This window comes from Scyliorhinus canicula, chromosome 30 (assembly GCF_902713615.1).
Source record: "Scyliorhinus canicula chromosome 30, sScyCan1.1, whole genome shotgun sequence".
Lineage (NCBI taxonomy): Eukaryota > Metazoa > Chordata > Chondrichthyes > Carcharhiniformes > Scyliorhinidae > Scyliorhinus > Scyliorhinus canicula.
In genome coordinates, this window is record NC_052175.1 from 12,429,056 (window position 1) to 12,447,541 (window position 18,486).

Sequence of the window (18,486 nt, forward strand, 5' to 3'; positions counted from 1 at the left end):
GGCTGTATAAGGCTCTGGTCAGACCCCATTTGGAGTATTGTGAGCAGTTTGGGGCCCCGTATCTAAGGAAGGATGTGCTGGGCCTTGGAAAGGGTCCAGAGGAGGTTCACAAGAATGATCCCTGGAATGAAGAGCTTGTCGTATGAGGAACGGTTGAGGACTCTGGGTCTGTACTCGGAGTTTAGAAGGATGAGGGGGGGTCTTATTGAAACTTACAGGGTACTGCGAGGCCTGGATAGAGTGGACGTGGAGAGGATGTTTGTAGGAAAAACTAGAACCAGAGGACACCATCTCAGACTAAAGGGACGATCCTTTAAAACAGAGATGAGGAGGAATTTCTTCAGCCAGAGGGTGGTGAATCTGTGGAACTCTTTGCCGCAGAAGGCCGTGGAGGCCAAATCACTGAGTGTCTTTAAGACAGAGATAGATCGGTTCTTGATTAGTAAGGGGATTGGGGGTTATGGGGAGAAGGCAGGAGAATGTGGATGACAAAATATCAGCCATGATCGAATGGCGGAGCTGACTCGATGGGCCGAGTGGCCTAATTCTGCTCCTACGTATTATGGAATCAGTGGACAAGATGTTGTCGGACTTCCCTGGCGCCGGGGACAGAGATGCAAGTGTGAGAGCGGGGTGGTGAATTAAAGGGCACGTGACCAGAAGGTCGAGGGTCAAGTGGACTGAGCGAAAGTTGTTCCGCAAAGCGGTCACCCTGTTTGCGTTTGGACCCTCCCCCCTCCACCCCCCCCCTCCACCCCCATGTCGAGGAGCCGGCACGGGGAGCAGCGAATGGAGGAGACCAAATTGAGGCCTTGGAAGGGGCGGAGGGAAAAGGGTCGGAGGTTATTCTTCCTGCGATTGTGGAGGCGCGGCGACGCAGCGGGTTAGCGCCGCTGCCTCTCCAGGCCGGGACCCCTCCCGCACTGTCCACAGATGTGCGGGTTTGGTGGGAATTACGGGGATGGGGCCTAGGTCGGGTACTCTCTCTCTCTCTCTCTCGGGTCGGTGCAGACCCGCCGGACCGAATGGCGGCCTGATCAGCAGGAGGCCGCTCTGCCCCCTCCTCCAGTGAGCTCGCGGCAAATCGGAATGTCACCATCCCTTGTTGGTGAAGAATTAAAATTCGGGTCAGGAGGGAAGCCCATTAAGGTAAAATCTATCTGGCCTTGTTTTTGTTTTTGCGATATGGAAAGAAAAGGGGGTCGATGATTAGGAGCCTGACACGCCAGGTAGGCCTCAGGCTCCGTCGACAGTCAATGCGCATTAGAGGCGAGATGGGCTGACTTTGATTTGTCTCGACGTGATCATCGTCCCCCTCCCCCTCCCACTACCCTCCGGACCCAGGGGGAAGCTGCCTGACCTATATTTCCTGTCAGAAGCAGCAGATTCGAATTGATCCCTCCCTCTCCCTCCTTCCTCCTCCAGCCAGCTTTCTCCATTGCTGGAGGGCTCATTTGACTCTGCCCCAGCGCCGATCGGCGCAGGAAGTGATTGGCAGAGTGTGGCCCGATCGCTCTCGCCGAGGGTCAATACCCCGGCCTGCCCGGGAACAATCGGCGGCCTGTGCTGGGGCTGGTGGGCGGTGAATTCCCTGTGTCAGGAGCTCGGGAGGCTGGGCGGCCGAGCGGCGGACAAAGATTTCCCTTGTCGCTGAGTCAGCAAGGAAACTCGAACCGAACCCCCTCTCTCCTCGATAGCTTCCTTTTCCACTGGGCTTGAGGGAGTTACAGTGGCGCAGTGGGTTAGCGCCGCTGCCTCACGGCACCGAGGACCCGGGTTCGATTCCGGCCTCCGGGTCACCGTCCGTGTGTGGGATTTGCACATTCTCTTCCCCCCCCCCCCTCCCCCCCCTCCCCCCCGTGTCTGCGTGGGTTTCCTCCGGGTGCTCCGGTTTCCTCCCACGGTCCTAAGACGTACAGGTTAGGAGGATTGGCCGTGCTAAATTGTCCCTTAGTGCCCAAAGATGTGCAGGTTAGGTGGATTGGCCGTGCTAAATTGTCCCTCAGTGTCCAAAGATAGAGTACAAAGAACATAGAACAGTACAGCACAGAACAGGCCCTTCGGCCCTCAATGTTGTGCCGAGCCATGATCACCCTACTCAAACCCACGTATCCTCCCTATACCAGTAACCCAACAACCCCCCCTTAACCTTACTTTTATTAGGACACTAAGGGCAATTTAGCATGGCCAATCCACCTAACCCGCACATCTTTGGACTGTGGGAGGAAACCGGAGCACCCGGAGGAAACCCACGCACACACGGGGAGGATGTGCAGACAGTGACCCAGCCGGGAATCGAACCTGGGACCCTGGAGCTGTGAAGCATTTATGCTAACCACCATGCTACTCTGCTGCCCTAAAGATGTGCAGGTTAGGTGGATTGGCTGTGCTAAATTGCCCCTTAGTGTCCAAAGATGTGCAGGTTAGGTGGATTGGCCGTGCTAAATTGCCCCTTAGTGTCCAAAGATGTGCAGGTTGGGTGGATTGGCCGTGCTAAATTGTCCCTTAGTGTCCAAAGATGTCCAGGTTAGATTTCATAGAGTTTACAGTTCAGAAGGACGCCATTCAGCCCATCGAGTCTGCACTGGCTCTTGGAATGAGCACCCTACCCAAGGTCAACACCTCCACCCCATCCCCATAACCCAGTAACCCCCACCCAACACTAAGGGGCAATTTTGGACACTGAGGGACAATATATCGCGGCCAATCCACCCGACCTGCACATCTTTGGACTGTGGGAGGAAACAGGAGCACCCTGAGGAAACCCACGCACACACAGGGAGAACATGGAGACTCCGCACAGACAGTGACCCAAGCCGGGAATCGAACCTGGGGCCCTGGAGCTGTGAGGCAATTGTGCTAACCACAATGCTACCATGCTGCCCTGAGGTGGATTGGGTGTATTGGCCGTGCTAAATTGCCCCTTCGTGTCCAAAGGTGGACAGGTTAGGTGGATTGGCCGTGCTAAATTGTCCCTTAGTGTCCAAAGATGGGCAGGTTAGGTGGATTAGGGGCTGGTTTAGCTCACTCAGCTAAATCGCTGGCTTTTAAAGCAGACCAAGCAGGCCAGCAGCACGGTTCGATTCCCGTACCAGCCTCCCCGAACAGGCGCCGGAATGTGGCGACTAGGGGCTTTTCACAGTAACTTCATTGAAGCCTACTCGTGACAATAAGCAATTTTCATTTTCGATTGGCTGTGCTAAATTGTCCCTTAGTGTCCAAAGGTTAGGTGGTGGAGTGGGCCGAGGTGCGGGTTAGGAAGCTCTTTCAGAGGGCCGAATGGCCTCCTTCCGCACTGTAGGGATTCTATGAGGCAGGCGGAAGGGAGCTGGCGAGATAGGGCCAAGAGTTCCCACTCCCCGTCGCTCTCCTGTCAGGAGACGATGGAGCTTCCCGGGTGCTGCCTCACACGGTTGAATGGTCTGTGCAACTCTGCTGAATTCAGGGCAGGGTGGGTGGGTAGGTGGTGCGAGGTCAGGTCCCACTGGGGGGAGGGGGGGGGGGGATGCGTGAGCGTCACATGGACATGCAAACAAAGGGGCATTAGCAAGGCCCTTCGAACCCTGCTATCCCATTCAGTAAGATCATTGCCTGTTCTGATTGTGGGCTCGACCTCCCCTCATCTCCGTTTGACCCTGTCAAGCCCCTTGGGAATACGCCATGTTTCAATGAGCCCACCTCTCCCAATTTCCAATGAGCGTCCTAGAATCCCTACTGTGCAGAAGGAGGCCATTCGGCCCATCGAGTCTGCACCAACCCTCCGAAAGAGCCCCCTTACCCAGACGGACACTGAAGGGGCAACTGAGCGTGGCCACGTAACCTGCGCGTCTTTGGACTGTGGGAGGAAACCGGAGCACCCGGAGGAAACCATCGCGCACACGGGGAGGACGTGCAGACTCCGCGCAGGCTGGAATCGCACCCCGGTCCCTGGCGCGGCGAGGCAGCGGTGCTAACCCATCCCTGCCGCCCAAGTAAGAGTCCCAACCTGTTTAACCTTTGCTCACACGGCAACCCGCCCCTTCCTGGTGTCAGCCCGGGAAACCTTCCCTGTGCGTCTCCCGACACCTTTCCTGAATTAAGGAGACCGACACTGTGCGCAATACTCCAGACGTGGTCTGACCAAAGGCCTGTCCCTCGAATCTCCTTGTGTCGCTCGGGGTAAAAGTCTTCTTTTCTAACCTGTGACTGTAAACGTGGCAATAAAAATCAGATCAGTCGATGCTGGGAGAGGAGATGGGAAAATGTGACGTTGGTAGTTTTCCATCTCTGTACCGGCTCTCGGCCTAGCGGGCTCGGCTTCAATCTTTTTTTTAAAGCCGTTCTCAGAAACAGCCGAGGGAAACCGTGACCAGCGGTTTAATTCTTTCCATTCGGCCTCCTCCCTGTTCAAATGCCACGTGGCGGGGCCTCGGAAGGGCCGTTGGATTCCCAGTCCAGAGGAAGTTGAATCGGGGCCAAGTGGAAATAGAAAGTGACGGCGGAATGATTCACAGTCAGCTGTCTGCGCGTGGCTGTGTGTGTGTGCTGTGTCGTGTGCTGTGTCGTGTGCTGTGTCGTGTGCTGTGTCGTGTGCTGTGTCGTGTGCTGTGTCGTGTGCTGTGTCGTGTGCTGTGTCGTGTGCTGTGTCGTGTGCTGTGTCGTGTGCTGTGTCGTGTGCTGTGTGCCGTGCAGTGTGCGCGCCGTGTGCGCGGGCGCGCCACAGCGCCAGGGTCCCAGGTTCGATTCCCCGCTGGGTCACTGTCTGTGCGGAGTCTGCACGTTCTCCCCCTGTCTGCGTGGGTTTCCTCCGGGTGCTCCGGTTTCCTCCCAAAGGATGTGCTTGTTGGGTGAATCGGACATTCTGAATTCTCTCCGTGTACCCGAACAGGCACCGGAATGTGGCGACTAGGGGCAGTGTGGGGTACCCTGGGGCAGCAGGGTAGCATGGTGGTTAGCATAAATGCTTCACAGCTCCAGGGTCCCAGGTTCGATTCCCGGCTGGGTCACTGTCTGTGTGGAGTCTGCACGTCCTCCCCGTGTGTGCGTGGGTTTCCTCCGGGTGCTCCGGTTTCCTCCCACAGTCCAAAGATGTGCGGGTTAGGTGGATTGGCCATGCTAAATTGCCCGTAGTGTCCTAATAAAAGTAGGGTTAATGGGGGGTTTGTTGGGTTACGGGTATAGGGTGGATACGTGGGTTTGAGTGGGGTGATCATGGCTCGGCACAACATTGAGGGCCGAAGGGCCTGTTCTGTGCTGTACTGTTCTATGTTCTAGGGGATTGTCACAGTCACTTCATTGCAGTGTTAATGTAAGGCAATAAAGATTATTATTGTGTGTCTGGGTGGGCATTTGTGTGGGCGCATGTGTCTAGCGAGCGAGATTTTGAAAGTTTGTTCCTGATTGTGATTTTGCCTTTCAGGGGGGGACGTCCGAGTTGCACGTTGTCCTCGGCAACCAGGCCTGTGATCTGGATTCCATGGTTTCTGCTCTTGTGTATGCTTACTATCTGAGCAAGGTCCGAGCATCTCTCTCACTCCGTCAAACCCCTACCTCCCCCATCCCTATCTCTGTAACCTCCAGCCCCCTACACCCCCTCCCTATCTCTGTAACCTCCGGCCCCTACACCCCCTCCCTATCTCTGTAACCTCCTCCAGCCCCTACACACCCCTCCCTATCTCTGTAACCTCCTCCAGCCCCTACACCCCCTCCCTATCTCTGTAACCTCCTCCAGTCCCTACACCCCCTCCCTATCTCTGTAACCTCCTCCAGCCCCTACACCCCCTCCCTATCTCTGTAACCTCCTCCAGCCCCTACACCCCCTCCCTATCTCTGTAACCTCCTCCAGCCCCTACACCCCCTCCCTATCTCTGTAACCTCCTCCAGCCCCCACACCCCCTCCCTAACTCTGTAACCTCCTCCAGCCCCTACACCCCCTCCCTATCTCTGTAACCTCCTCCAGCCCCGACACCCCCTCCCTATCTCTGTAACATCCTCCAGCCCCTACACCCCCTCCCTATCTCTGTAACCTCCAGCCCCTACACCCCCTCCCTATCTCTGTAACCTCCTCCAGCCCCCACACCCCCTCCCTATCTCTGTAACCTCCTCCAGCCCCTACACCCCCTCCCTATCTCTGTAACCTCCTCCAGCCCCTACACCCCCTCCCTATCTCTGTAACCTCCTCCAGCCCCTACACCCCCTCCCTATCTCTGTAACCTCCTCCAGCCCCCACACCCCCTCCCTAACTCTGTAACCTCCTCCAGCCCCTACACCCCCTCCCTATCTCTGTAACCTCCTCCAGCCCCGACACCCCCTCCCTATCTCTGTAACATCCTCCAGCCCCTACACCCCCTCCCTATCTCTGTAACCTCCAGCCCCTACACCCCCTCCCTATCTCTGTAACCTCCTCCAGCCCCCACACCCCCTCCCTATCTCTGTAACCTCCTCCAGCCCCTACACCCCCTCCCTATCTCTGTAACCTCCTCCAGCCCCTGCGCACTCTCCCCATCTCTGTAACCTCCTCCAACCCCATAACCTTCCATCTCCCTGTAACCTCAGTATCTGGAAAAAGAGACGGGCTGTCGAAGTTTTGTCTTTTGCACTCATCTGGACAGACGCTGAGAAAATCTCCGCTGGCGCCACAGTTGACACTGTGTGCGGAGAGTGGAGCTGGTTGGTTGTGTTGTCGAGTGCAGCCAGGATGTACTGCCCCCTCCCCACCCACCCATTTAAGTAAGGCCGAAGGCCTGGTCATGTTCCTTTTGCCTGCAGAGGACGGCACATTAATATTTGTGCAAGCGAGGTAGTGGGTGTAATCCGTAGGCGCTGCAGAGAGTAGTAACCTTACAGCCAGGTACCTCCACGCAAATGATCGCGAGCGGGTCTCATTTTAGCATTGTCAATATGCTTGGGAATGACCCCTCGGGCGTAACAAACTCTCGCGAAGCAATTGCCACCTCACCCGGTGTTGGAGGTAATGTTCTGGCGGGGGTAGAGGTTTGGCTGTATGACGGGGGGGGGGGGGCAGTGCTAAGGGGGGGGGTCTATCTCTCCTTTTGGGGGGGGGGGGCAGTAACTAACGGTGTGTCACAGGGATCAGGGGCCAGCCACCCATCTCTTCCCGACAGATATCAATCTGGAGGAGGACGTAACTTCCGCCAAATCAGCGGACGATGGAAATCGTTTCCTCAGATATTAACAGGTCAAGTGAGTGGGCGGTAAATTCAGCGTGGGAAAATCTGGGACGAATGGGAAGGCGGATCATTATTTAGACGGAGAGGGGATGCAGAAAGCTCCGGCACCGATGGACTTGGGGGGCGGTCCTTGTTCGTGGCACACAGGTGCGGAAGGAGGTAGCGAGGGAAAATGGAACCCTGGCTTTACTTCAAGAGGAGTAAAATCCAAGAGTTGGTTCAGCGAAAGATCATTTAAGGCAGATTTGAGGATCAAAGGGCGGTGGATATTTGGCGTTGGAGACCCCAGTAGAGGGCGAAGCCTGGGATGTTGTCAAGGCCGAGATCGCTAGGTTTTTAATTGGGGGTGGGGGGGGGGATTTGAGGGTTTCGAAGCTGTGGGAAAGCGGACAGGGTGAGCGTTAGATCAGTGGGGAGCGTTACTGACCCTCCGATTCGAAATAATCTGTGGGCGGGCAATCAGCGAGGGGAAGGCCGCGACATCGCCCCCCCCCCCTTTCCCATCAGCAGCTCCAGCCATCCCGAGGGTGGGCTGCCGGAGGGGGTCAGTCTCCAGCTCGGTCGCCACGGCCCAGGATGGGATTCCCAAACGCCGCCCCCCCGCCTCCCAGTCGCTCTCCAACCCATCCCGTCCCCCCTTCTCCCCCCCCCCCCCTCCCCCGCCCCCCCCCCGGAACGTATTCGCGATCTTACGCCCACGCGTCTGTTCCCTCTCCCCGCAGACCGCGCCCGACCGGAAGGCGGCCTTCGTGCCGGTGCTGAACATTCCCCGCTCCGAGTTTGCCCTGCGCGGCGAGTGCGTGTTCCTCCTCCGGGAGTGCGGCCTATCCGAGGAGACGCTGGTGTTCCGAGGCGACGTCGACCTGCACGGGCTGCACCGGGACGGGCGGTTGACCCTGACGTTGGTCGATCACAACGTCCTGCCCAGGTAGGACGGCGCAGACGGGCGACGAGGGGGCGGGGGGGGAGGGCGTGGGGAGGGGGAAAGGCCGGGCGGGGGGAGGGCGTGGGGAGGGGGAAAGGCCGGGCGTGGGGAGGGGGAAAGGCCGGGCGGGGGGAGGGCGTGGGGAGGGGGAAAGGCCGGGCGTGGGGAGGGCGTGGGAGTGACTGAGTTGTTGAGAAACCGGGAAAGTGTCTTTTTGCTGGGAGATTTGAGAGAAACGGGTCCTGGGGGTGGGGAGGCCTCTCGAGCATCTGCCCCCCCCCCCCATCGTCGATTCCCACCATTGGCGTGCCTTCAGCCGCCTGGAGGCCCCTCCCCAAGTCTCTCGCTCTCGAGGCCCCCAGACCCGTTCCCGTTGCCTCGGAAACGTCACACCCTCCCTCCTGCACCATCCCCAGCAGCCCCGGCGTCCATTCAGGGCGTCGCAGAATCGTTTGCAGGGCTGGAGGAGGCCGTTCGGCCCATCTAGCCTGACCCGGCCCCTGGGAAAGGGCAATCCCGCTTCATGTACCGTCCCGCTTCCGTACTCGCTGAGACGTGGCGCATGCCCCCCCCCCCCCCCCCACCACCCCATCATCCGAAGAACCCCCACCACCATCCCCGGAGTCCAATTTACTGAACCCTTGACTGTACTGCGCCCAACGGGGGGGTTCCTCCCCACTTGCCCAGGTTTACGCGCGAGGTTTGAAGTGCGTTTTGCCGACGGTGGAGCGTTGCCGCTTCCGCTGGATTCTGACGGTGTTTTTCCTCTTCTTCGCCCCCCACCCCCACCCCACCCCAGAGACGACGCAGCACTGGAGCGGGCGGTGACGGAGGTGATTGACCACCGCCCCGTGGAGCGCCCGTTCTCCCCGGCCTGCGCGGTGACGGTCGAGCCGGTGGGGTCCTGCGCCACGCTGGTGGCCGCGCGGATTCTTCAAAGGGCGCCCGACGTCCTGGACCGGCAACTCGCCCACGTGCTGCGCAGTAAGCGTTCCCCGGGGACTGGCGAGACGGAAAGTGGGGGGGGGGGGATTTTCGAGCGACGGGGAGAAAAGAGGCAGCGCTGTGGAAGAGGGTGAAACTATGCGATCGTCGTTAATAAATCCAACGGGGAATTCGGGATAGAATTCCTGGGTCGGGGAGCTCCCTTTGCAGGCGGGCTGGGGGGGGGGGTTGATCGAGGCGAACAGCAGAGATTTGCTCAGGTGAACAAGCTCGGGTCTGGCAGATGGAATACAATGTTGACAAACGCGAGGTTAACCATTTTGGTAGGAATAACAGCAAAAGGGATTATTATCTAAATCATAAAATATTAAAGCATGCCGCTGTGCAGAGAGACCTGGGTGTGCTAGTGCATGAATCGCAAAAAGTTGATTTCCAGGTGATTAAGAAGGCAAATGGAATTTTGTCCTTCATTGCTAGAGGGATGGAGTTTGAGACTCGGGAGGTTACGCTGCAATTGTATAAGGTGTTAGTGAGGCCACACCTGGAGTATTGTGTTCAGTTTTGGTCTCCTTACCTGAGAAAGGACGTACTGGCGCTGGAGGGTGTGCAGAGGAGATTCACCAGGTTAATCCCAGAGTTGAAGGGGTTGGATTACGAGGAGAGGTTGAGTAGACTGGGACTGTACTCGTTGGAATTTAGAAGGATGAGGGGGGATCTTATAGAAACATTTAAAATTATGAAGGGAATAGATAGGATAGATGCGGGCAGGTTGTTTCCACTGGCGGGTGATAGCAGAACTAGGGGACATAGCCTCAAAATAAGGGGAAGTAGATTTAGGACTGAGTTTAGGAGGAACTTCTTCACCCAAAGGGTTGTGAATCTATGGAATTCCTTGCCCAGTGAAGCAGTTGAGGCTCCTTCATTACATGTTTTTAAGGTAAAGATAGATAGTTTTTTGAAGAATAAAGGGATTAAGGGTTATGGTGTTCGGGCCGGAAAGTGGAGCTGAGTCCACAAAAGATCAGCCATCATCTAATTGAATGGCGGAGCAGGCTCGAGGGGCCAGATGGCCGACTCCTGCTCCGAGTTCTTGTGCGTTGCAGGGGGAGGGAGGGGGGTGGGATAAACGAAGCAGGGAAGCTGGCCATGATGGGTTGGGATGACAATTGGTTTGGGGGGGGGAGAGGCGCGCTGGGGCGTATTTGTTTCGGGCCTAGTGTAACCTGAGCTGGAAATGAAGCCTGACTGACACCTCCATCCATCTCCTGCAGGCACCATTTTACTGGATTGCATCAACATGGCTCCCGAAGCCGGGAAGGTCACGCCGAAGGACTCTGAGTACGTCGCCGCGTTGGAATCCCGATTTTCCGATCTCCCGCCCAGAGTCGTGGTGTTCGATTCTCTGCAGAAAGCCAAGTTTGACGTCAGCGGTAACGGCACTTTATAGAGCGCGAGGAGGGAAGGAATGTCGGGTAGTGGGCAGGTGTCCTAAAGTGCGGCGCTCGCTCGGCCCCTCGGAGACGCGGCGCTCGCTCGGCCCCTCGGAGACGCGGCGCTCGCTCGGCCCCTCGGAGACGCGGCGCTCGCTCGGCCCCTCGGAGACGCGGCGCTCCCTCGGCCCCTGCTGAGACGCGGCGCTCCCTCGGCCCCTCAGAGACGCGGCGCTCCCTCGGCCTCGGCGGAGACGCGGCGCTCCCTCGGCCCCTCGGAGACGCGGCGCTCCCTCGGCCTCGGCGGAGACGCGGCGCTCCCTCGGCCTCGGCGGAGACGCGGCGCTCCCTCGGCCTCGGCGGAGACGCGGCGCTCCCTCGGCCCGGCGGAGACGCGGCGCTCCCTCGGCCCGGCGGAGACGCGGCGCTCCCTCGGCCCGGCGGAGACGCGGCGCTCCCTCGGCCCGGCGGAGACGCGGCGCTCCCTCGGCCCGGCGGAGACGCGGCGATCCCTCGGCCCCTCGGAGACGCGGCGCTCCCTCGGCCCGGCGGAGTCGCGGCGCTCCCTCGGCCCGGCGGAGTCGCGGCGCTCCCTCGGCCCGGCGGAGACGCGGCGCTCCCTCGGCCCGGCGGAGACGCGGCGCTCCCTCGGCCCGGCGGAGACGCGGCGCTCCCTCGGCCCCTCGGAGACGCGGCGCTCCCTCGGCCCGGCGGAGACGCGGCGCTCCCTCGGCCCGGCGGAGACGCGGCGCTCCCTCGGCCCCTCGGAGACGCGGCGCTCCCTCGGCCCTCCCCGCGGAGACGCGGCGCTCCCTCGGCCCGGCGGAGACGCGGCGCTCCCTCGGCCCCTCGGAGACGCGGCGCTCCCTCGGCCCCTCGGCGACGCGGCGCTCCCTCGGCCCCTCGGCGACGCGGCGCTCCCTCGGCCCCTCGGAGACGCGGCGCTCCCTCGGCCCCTCGGAGACGCGGCGCTCCCTCGGCCCCTCGGAGACGCGGCGCTCCCTCGGCCCCTCGGAGACGCGGCGCTCCCTCGGCCCCTCGGAGACGCGGCGCTCCCTCGGCCCCTCGGAGACGCGGCGCTCCCTCGGCCCCTCGGAGACGCGGCGCTCCCTCGGCCCCTCGGAGACGCGGCGCTCCCTCGGCCCCTCGGAGACGCGGCGCTCCCTCGGCCCCTCGGAGACGCGGCGCTCCCTCGGCCCGGCGGAGACGCGGCGCTCCCTCGGCCCGGCGGAGACGCGGCGCTCCCTCGGCCCGGCGGAGACGCGGCGCTCCCTCGGCCCCTCGGAGACGCGGCGCTCCCTCGGCCCCTCGGAGACGCGGCGCTCCCTCGGCCCCTCGGAGACGCGGCGCTCCCTCGGCCCCGCGGAGACGCGGCGCTCCCTCGGCCCGGCGGAGACGCGGCGCTCCCTCGGCCCCTCGGAGACGCGGCGCTCCCTCGGCCCCTCGGAGACGCGGCGCTCCCTCGGCCCCTCGGAGACGCGGCGCTCCCTCGGCCCTCCCCGCGGAGACGCGGCGCTCCCTCGGCCCGGCGGAGACGCGGCGCTCCCTCGGCCCCTCGGAGACGCGGCGCTCCCTCGGCCCCTCGGAGACGCGGCGCTCCCTCGGCCCCTCGGAGACGCGGCGCTCCCTCGGCCCCGCGGAGACGCGGCGCTCCCTCGGCCCCTCGGAGACGCGGCGCTCCCTCGGCCCCTCGGAGACGCGGCGCTCCCTCGGCCCCTCGGAGACGCGGCGCTCCCTCGGCCCGGCGGAGACGCGGCGCTCCCTCGGCCAGGCGGAGACACGGGGCTCCCTCGGCCCCTCGGAGACGCGGCGCTCCCTCGGCCCCTCGGAGACGCGGCGCTCCCTCGGCCCCTCGGAGTCGCGGCGCTCCCTGGGCCCTCCCCTCGGAGACGCGGCGCTCCCTCGGCCCGGCGGAGACGCGGCGCTCCCTGGGCCCTCCCCTCGGAGACGCGGCGCTCCCTCGGCCCCTCGGAGACGCGGCGCTCCCTCGGCCCCTCGGAGACGCGGCGCTCCCTCGGCCCGGCGGAGACGCGGCGCTCCCTCGGCCCCTCGGAGACGCGGCGCTCCCTCGGCCCGGCGGAGTCGCGGCGCTCCCTCGGCCCGGCGGAGTCGCGGCGCTCCCTCGGCCCGGCGGAGACGCGGCGCTCCCTCGGCCCGGCGGAGACGCGGCGCTCCCTCGGCCCCGCGGAGACGCGGCGCTCCCTCGGCCCGGCGGAGACGCGGCGCTCCCTCGGCCCGGCGGAGACGCGGCGCTCCCTCGGCCCGGCGGAGACGCGGCGCTCCCTCGGCCCCTCGGAGACGCGGCGCTCCCTCGGCCCGGCGGAGACGCGGCGCTCCCTCGGCCCGTCGGAGACGCGGCGCTCCCTCGGCCCGGCGGAGACGCGGCGCTCCCTCGGCCCGGCGGAGACGCTGGCGCTCCCTCGGCCCCTCGGAGACGCGGCGCTCCCTCGGCCCGGCGGAGACGCGGCGCTCCCTCGGCCCGGCGGAGACGCGGCGCTCCCTCGGCCCCGCGGAGACGCGGCGCTCCCTCGGCCCCTCGGAGACGCGGCGCTCCCTCGGCCCCTCGGAGACGCGGCGCTCCCTCGGCCCGGCGGAGACGCGGCGCTCCCTCGGCCCGGCGGAGACGCGGCGCTCCCTCGGCCCCTCGGAGACGCGGCGCTCCCTCGGCCCCTCGGAGACGCGGCGCTCCCTCGGCCCCTCGGAGACGCGGCGCTCCCTCGGCCCCTCGGAGACGCGGCGCTCCCTCGGCCCCTCGGAGACGCGGCGCTCCCTCGGCCCCTCGGAGACGCGGCGCTCCCTCGGCCCCTCGGAGACGCGGCGCTCCCTCGGCCCGGCGGAGACGCGGCGCTCCCTCGGCCCGGCGGAGACGCGGCGCTCCCTCGGCCCGGCGGAGACGCGGCGCTCCCTCGGCCCGGCGGAGACGCGGCGCTCCCTCGGCCCCTCGGAGACGCGGCGCTCCCTCGGCCCCTCGGAGACGCGGCGCTCCCTCGGCCCCTCGGAGACGCGGCGCTCCCTCGGCCCGGCGGCGACGCGGCGCTCCCTCGGCCCCTCGGAGACGCGGCGCTCCCTCGGCCCCTCGGAGACGCGGCGCTCCCTCGGCCCCTCGGAGACGCGGCGCTCCCTCGGCCCCTCGGAGACGCGGCGCTCCCTCGGCCCCTCGGAGACGCGGCGCTCCCTCGGCCCTCCCCGCGGAGACGCGGCGCTCCCTCGGCCCTCCCCGCGGAGACGCGGCGCTCCCTCGGCCCTCCCCGCGGAGACGCGGCGCTCCCTCGGCCCTCCCCGCGGAGACGCGGCGCTCCCTCGGCCCTCCCCTCGGAGACGCGGGCGGGGAGCAGTTCTGACCCGTTGGTATAAATGGTTCTGTTCTGCAGGATTGACCATCGAGCAGATGCTGAGGAAAGACCTGAAAGTTGTGTCTGGCGGAGGCCTACAGGTGGCGATCAGTGCTGTCTACGTGAGGCTCGAGGTAGTGACACCCCCTCATTTTTAAACACTGACCCTGGGTTCTAGATTCTCCTCAAGAGGGAACCTCCTCTCCACATCCAGCCCCTCAATAACCCCCCCCCCCCCCCCCCCCAGGATCTTCACATCCCCCCTCAAGCGAGGAGACCGATCCCGTCCACAATACTCCAGATGTGGATAATTTGATCCAATGTCGGCGCCCCCCAGATCGCCCCCTCCCCTCGCACTGTCCGCAGCCCCCCTCTCCTCTCCCGCTGTCACCACCGCCCTCTCCCCTCGCACTGTCCGCAGCCCCCCTCTCCCGCTGTCACCCCCCGCCCCCCTCCCCTCGCACTGTCCGCAGCCCCCCCTCTCCCGCTGTCACCCCCGCCCCCCTACCCTCGCACTGTGCGCAGCCCCCCTCTCCCGCTGTCACCCCCGCCCCCCCTCCCCTCGCACTGTCCGCAGCCCCCCTCTCCCGCTGTCACCCCCGCCCCCCCCCTCCCCTCGCACTGTCCGCAGCCCCCCTCTCCCGCTGTCACCCCCGCCCCCCCCTCCCCTCGCACTGTGCGCAGCCCCCCTCTCTCGCTGTCGCCCCCCAATCTCCCGCTGTCACCCCCGCCCCCCCCTCCCCTCGCACTGTGCGCAGCCCCCCTCTCTCGCTGTCACCCCCGCCCCCCCCCCTCCCCTCGCACTGCGCAGCCCCCCTCTCTCGCTGTCGCCCCCCAATCTCCCGCTGTCACCCCCGCCCCCCCTCCCCTCGCACTGTGCGCAGCCCCCCTCTCTCGCTGTCACCCCCCGCCCCCCCCCTCCCCTCGCACTGCGCAGCCCCCCTCTCTCGCTGTCGCCCCCCAATCTCCCGCTGTCACCCCCGCCCCCCCCCCTCCCCTCGCACTGTGCGCAGCCCCCCTCTCTCGCTGTCGCCCCCCAATCTCCCGCTGTCACCCCCGCCCCCCCCCTCCCCTCGCACTGTGCGCAGCCCCCCTCTCTCGCTGTCGCCCCCCAATCTCCCGCTGTCACCCCCGCCCCCCCCTCGCACTGTGCGCAGCCCCCTCTCCCGCTGCACCCCCGCCCCCTCCCCTCGCACTGTGCGCAGCCCCCCTCTCTCGCTGTCGCCCCCCAATCTCCCGCTGTCACCCCCGCCCCCCTCCCCTCGCACTGTCCGCAGCCCCCCTCTCCCGCTGCACCCCCGCCCCCTCCCCTCGCACTGTGCGCAGCCCCCCTCTCCCGCTGTCACCCCGCCCCCCTCCCCTCGCACTGTGCGCTGCCCCCCTCTCCCGCTGTCACCCCCGCCCCCCTCCCCTCGCACTGTGCGCAGCCCCCCTCTCCCGCTGTCACCCCCGCCCCCCCCCTCGCACTGTGCGCAGCCCCCCTCTCGCTGTCACCCCCGCCCTCCCCTCCCCTCGCACTGTGCGCAGCCCCCCTCTCTCGCTGTCGCCCCCCAATCTCCCGCTGTCACCCCCGCCCCCCCTCCCCTCGCACTGTGCGCAGCCCCCCTCTCTCGCTGTCACCCCCGCCCCCCCCCTCCCCTCGCACTGCGCAGCCCCCCTCTCTCGCTGTCGCCCCCCAATCTCCCGCTGTCACCCCCGCCCCCCCCTCCCCTCACACTGTGCGCGGCCCCCCTCTCCCGCTGTCGCCCCCGCCCCCCCCTCTCCCGCTTCAGAGGCAGCCGCTAATCCCCAGGACCCGAGACTGGATTGTTAAAGGTGTAGCGGGGGGGGCGGGGTGGGTGACCGGATTGTGACGCCCCGCGCGGCCAAGCAGCCGCGGCCCTCTGCGGCTGGGCTTCGCCCAGTCCGGCCGTCCCGGGTGCCGATTTATCGACTCGGGCGGAGCACCTCAACCTCTGACCCCTTTGCTTGGCAGGAGCTGCTGGCTCGGCCCGGCGTGGAGGAGGCGTTTGAGGAATTCTGCCGGGGGCACGGCTACAGCGTGCTGGTCGTCATGACGATCTCCTTCGGCCCAAAGAGCCAGCCTTTCCGGCAACTGGCCGTCTACAGCCCCCACAGCGACGAGAGAGAATGGGTAGGTGTTTCCTTTAAAGGGTTTCCTTCACCCGGCATCACTGCCCTCCGGGTGGGGGGTGGGGGGGGGGGGGGGGGGGGGGGGGGTAGTGAGAGGCCGGGGTCCCTGTTCCTCACTGCCACCCGATGACTCCAGTTGGGCAGTACATGCAGGGGGGGGTGGGGCCAACAGGGTCAAGCTGGGCTTGTGAAGCCCCACATGGCTAAATAGCTCGGGCTCCCCGAGGCGAGAGATTTATTTAATTCTATCATGGGATGTAGGCATCGCTGGCTAAGCCAGCGTTCGTTACCCGTCCCTATTTGCCCCTCGAGCAGGGGGCGGGTGAGCCGCCATCTTGAACCCGCTGCGGTCCCCGTGTGGTGTAGGCACACGCACCGTGCTGTTAGGGAGGGAGTTCCGGGATTCTGACTCCGGCCACAGTGAAGGAACGGCCGATATATTCCCGAGTCGGGATGGCGAGCGGCTCGGAGGGGGAACTTGCAGGTGGTGGGGGGGGGGGGTGTTCCCCACGTGTCTGCCCCCCCCCCTCGTCCTTCTCGATGGTAGAGGTGGCGGGTTTGGAAGGTGCTGTCGAAGGCGAGTGGCCGCGGGGCGTCTTGTAGACGGTGCACACGGCTGCCGCTGTGCCTCGGGGGGGGGGGGGGGGGGGGGGGTGAATGTCGGTGGGTAGCGTGTCGATCGAGCGGGGTTGCTTTGTCCTGGATGTGGGGAGGTGGAGGGGGTGAATGTCGGTGGTTAGCGTGTCGATCGAGCGGGGCTGCTTTGTCCTGGATGGGGGGGGGTGGAGGGGGTGAATGTCGGTGGTTAGCGTGTCGATCGAGCGGGGCTGCTTTGTCCTGGATGGGGGGGGTGGAGGGAGTGAATGTCGGTGGTTAGCGTGTCGATCGAGCGGGGCTGCTTTGTCCTGGATGGGGGGGTGGGGGGGGGGGGGGGGGGGAGTGAATGTCGGTGGGTAGCGTGTCGATCGAGCGGGGCTGCTTTGTCCTGGATGGGGTGGGGGGGTGGAGGGAGTGAATGTCGGTGGTTAGCGTGTCGATCGAGCGGGGCTGCTTTGTCCTGGATGGGGGGGGGGGGGGGGGGGTCTCAACGGACATCTTGGCAAAGCAAGAAATGGGAATCCAGGGATTTTCAGGACAGTGTGGAGGGGGCTCGGGGGGTAGCTGTGGGGCAGGGGCGAATGGGGGAGAAAAGTGGCCCCTTTGTAAGCCTTGCTGATTCTGTGGTTTTAGGTGAGTCAAGCGTTGGAGGAGGCCGAGTGCCCGTCGCTTCAGTTGGCACCCATGGAGAGCCCCTGCCCCGACATCGGCGCCTACCGCCAGGGAAACGGGCTGGCCTCTCGCAAGAAGGTCCTGCCCATCGTCGGGGACCTGCTGAAGGCCAGGGAGGGCCCCGCGGACGTCTGCCGGGTCTGGGGCGGGCGGCTGGCCGAGGAGGCCTGCCGGGACGAGGAGGGCTGCCTGCCCCCCACCCCCATGAACAGCCTGGTGGAGGGCTGCCCCCTGGACGGAGGCCTGCCCAAGCTGACGCCCGAGGCCATCTTGGAGAAGTTCAACAAAATGGCCGCCGAGGGGCCACCGTCTGCTTCGACCTCGCCCGACTGCCGTTAACCCGGGACCATTGTTGCTGACTTTGGGTGCCACCAGCCCCCCCCCCCTAATCTCCTTCGCCCCGTACCCCTTGATTAACAAATATCTATCAATCTCCCGAGTTAGAATTCACAGTTGATCGAACATCAATTGCCGATGGCCAACAGGAACTCCCGCCGCTCCCGCGTGTGTCAGAGCGTTCCCGCTTTTCGCTCCCGAGAGCTGGCTGACATTTTCAGATCACGTTTCCCCAGTCCTACTCTTTCCCCCACCCACCATGACCAGAGGTAATATCTCCCTCCTCCCTCTCAACCCCTTAACATCTCGCCCTCATCCGTCTAAATGTATAGAATCCCCATGTCGCAGCAGGAGGCCATTCGACCCATTCAGCCAGCTCCAGCCCTCTGATAGAGCGCCCTGCCTGCCTAGGCCGAGTCCCCGAACCCGTCTAGGGGCCATTTAGCCCGGCCAATCCACCCAACCCGCACACCTTTGGGCTGTGGGAGGAATCCGGAGCACCCGGGAGGAAACCCACGCAGACACGGGGGGAAGAACGTGCAGACGCCGCACAGTCATCCCGGAGGCCGGAATCGAACCCAGGTCGCCGGCGCCGTGAGGCAGCAGTGCCAACCCACCGAGCCGCCAAAATCTAGAGCCCCCAGTTTGTGTAATCTCGTGATTTAACCCTTCGGGCATCATTCTGGTATCTCTATCAGATACCGCCGGGGGGGGGGAGAAAGGGCTGGCCTCTCGCAAGAAGGTCCTGCCCATCGTCAGGGGCCTGCCCTCCCTCCTTCCTCCCCAATATATCCTTCGTGCGCAGTGCCCTCTGAACACGTCCTTGTGCCAGGCTGACGATAGGCTGCCCAGATTTGAGTGGTTAGTGCGCCCTCTGGAATCTTCGGAGGATGGGCTGCGAGGGGGTTGGGGGGGGGGGGGGCGTCCGTAGGGGAGGAAGGCGGGGA

General features: G+C 64.4%; 1 protein-coding gene across 1 annotated transcript; it reads left to right on the forward strand.

The window, feature by feature from the left end:
• Positions 1–4,119: 4,119 nt before the first annotated feature.
• prune (prune exopolyphosphatase) lies at positions 4,120–18,450 on the forward strand (the record flags this gene model as incomplete). The annotated part of the gene is made up of 8 exons (XM_038787108.1): positions 4,120–4,158; positions 5,399–5,494; positions 7,892–8,097; positions 8,894–9,078; positions 10,311–10,469; positions 13,841–13,935; positions 15,777–15,935; positions 17,165–18,450. Coding segments are annotated over 8 exons (1,317 nt in total), but the record flags the coding sequence as incomplete, so codon positions are not given.
• Between the last annotated feature and the right edge of the window lie 36 nt (positions 18,451–18,486).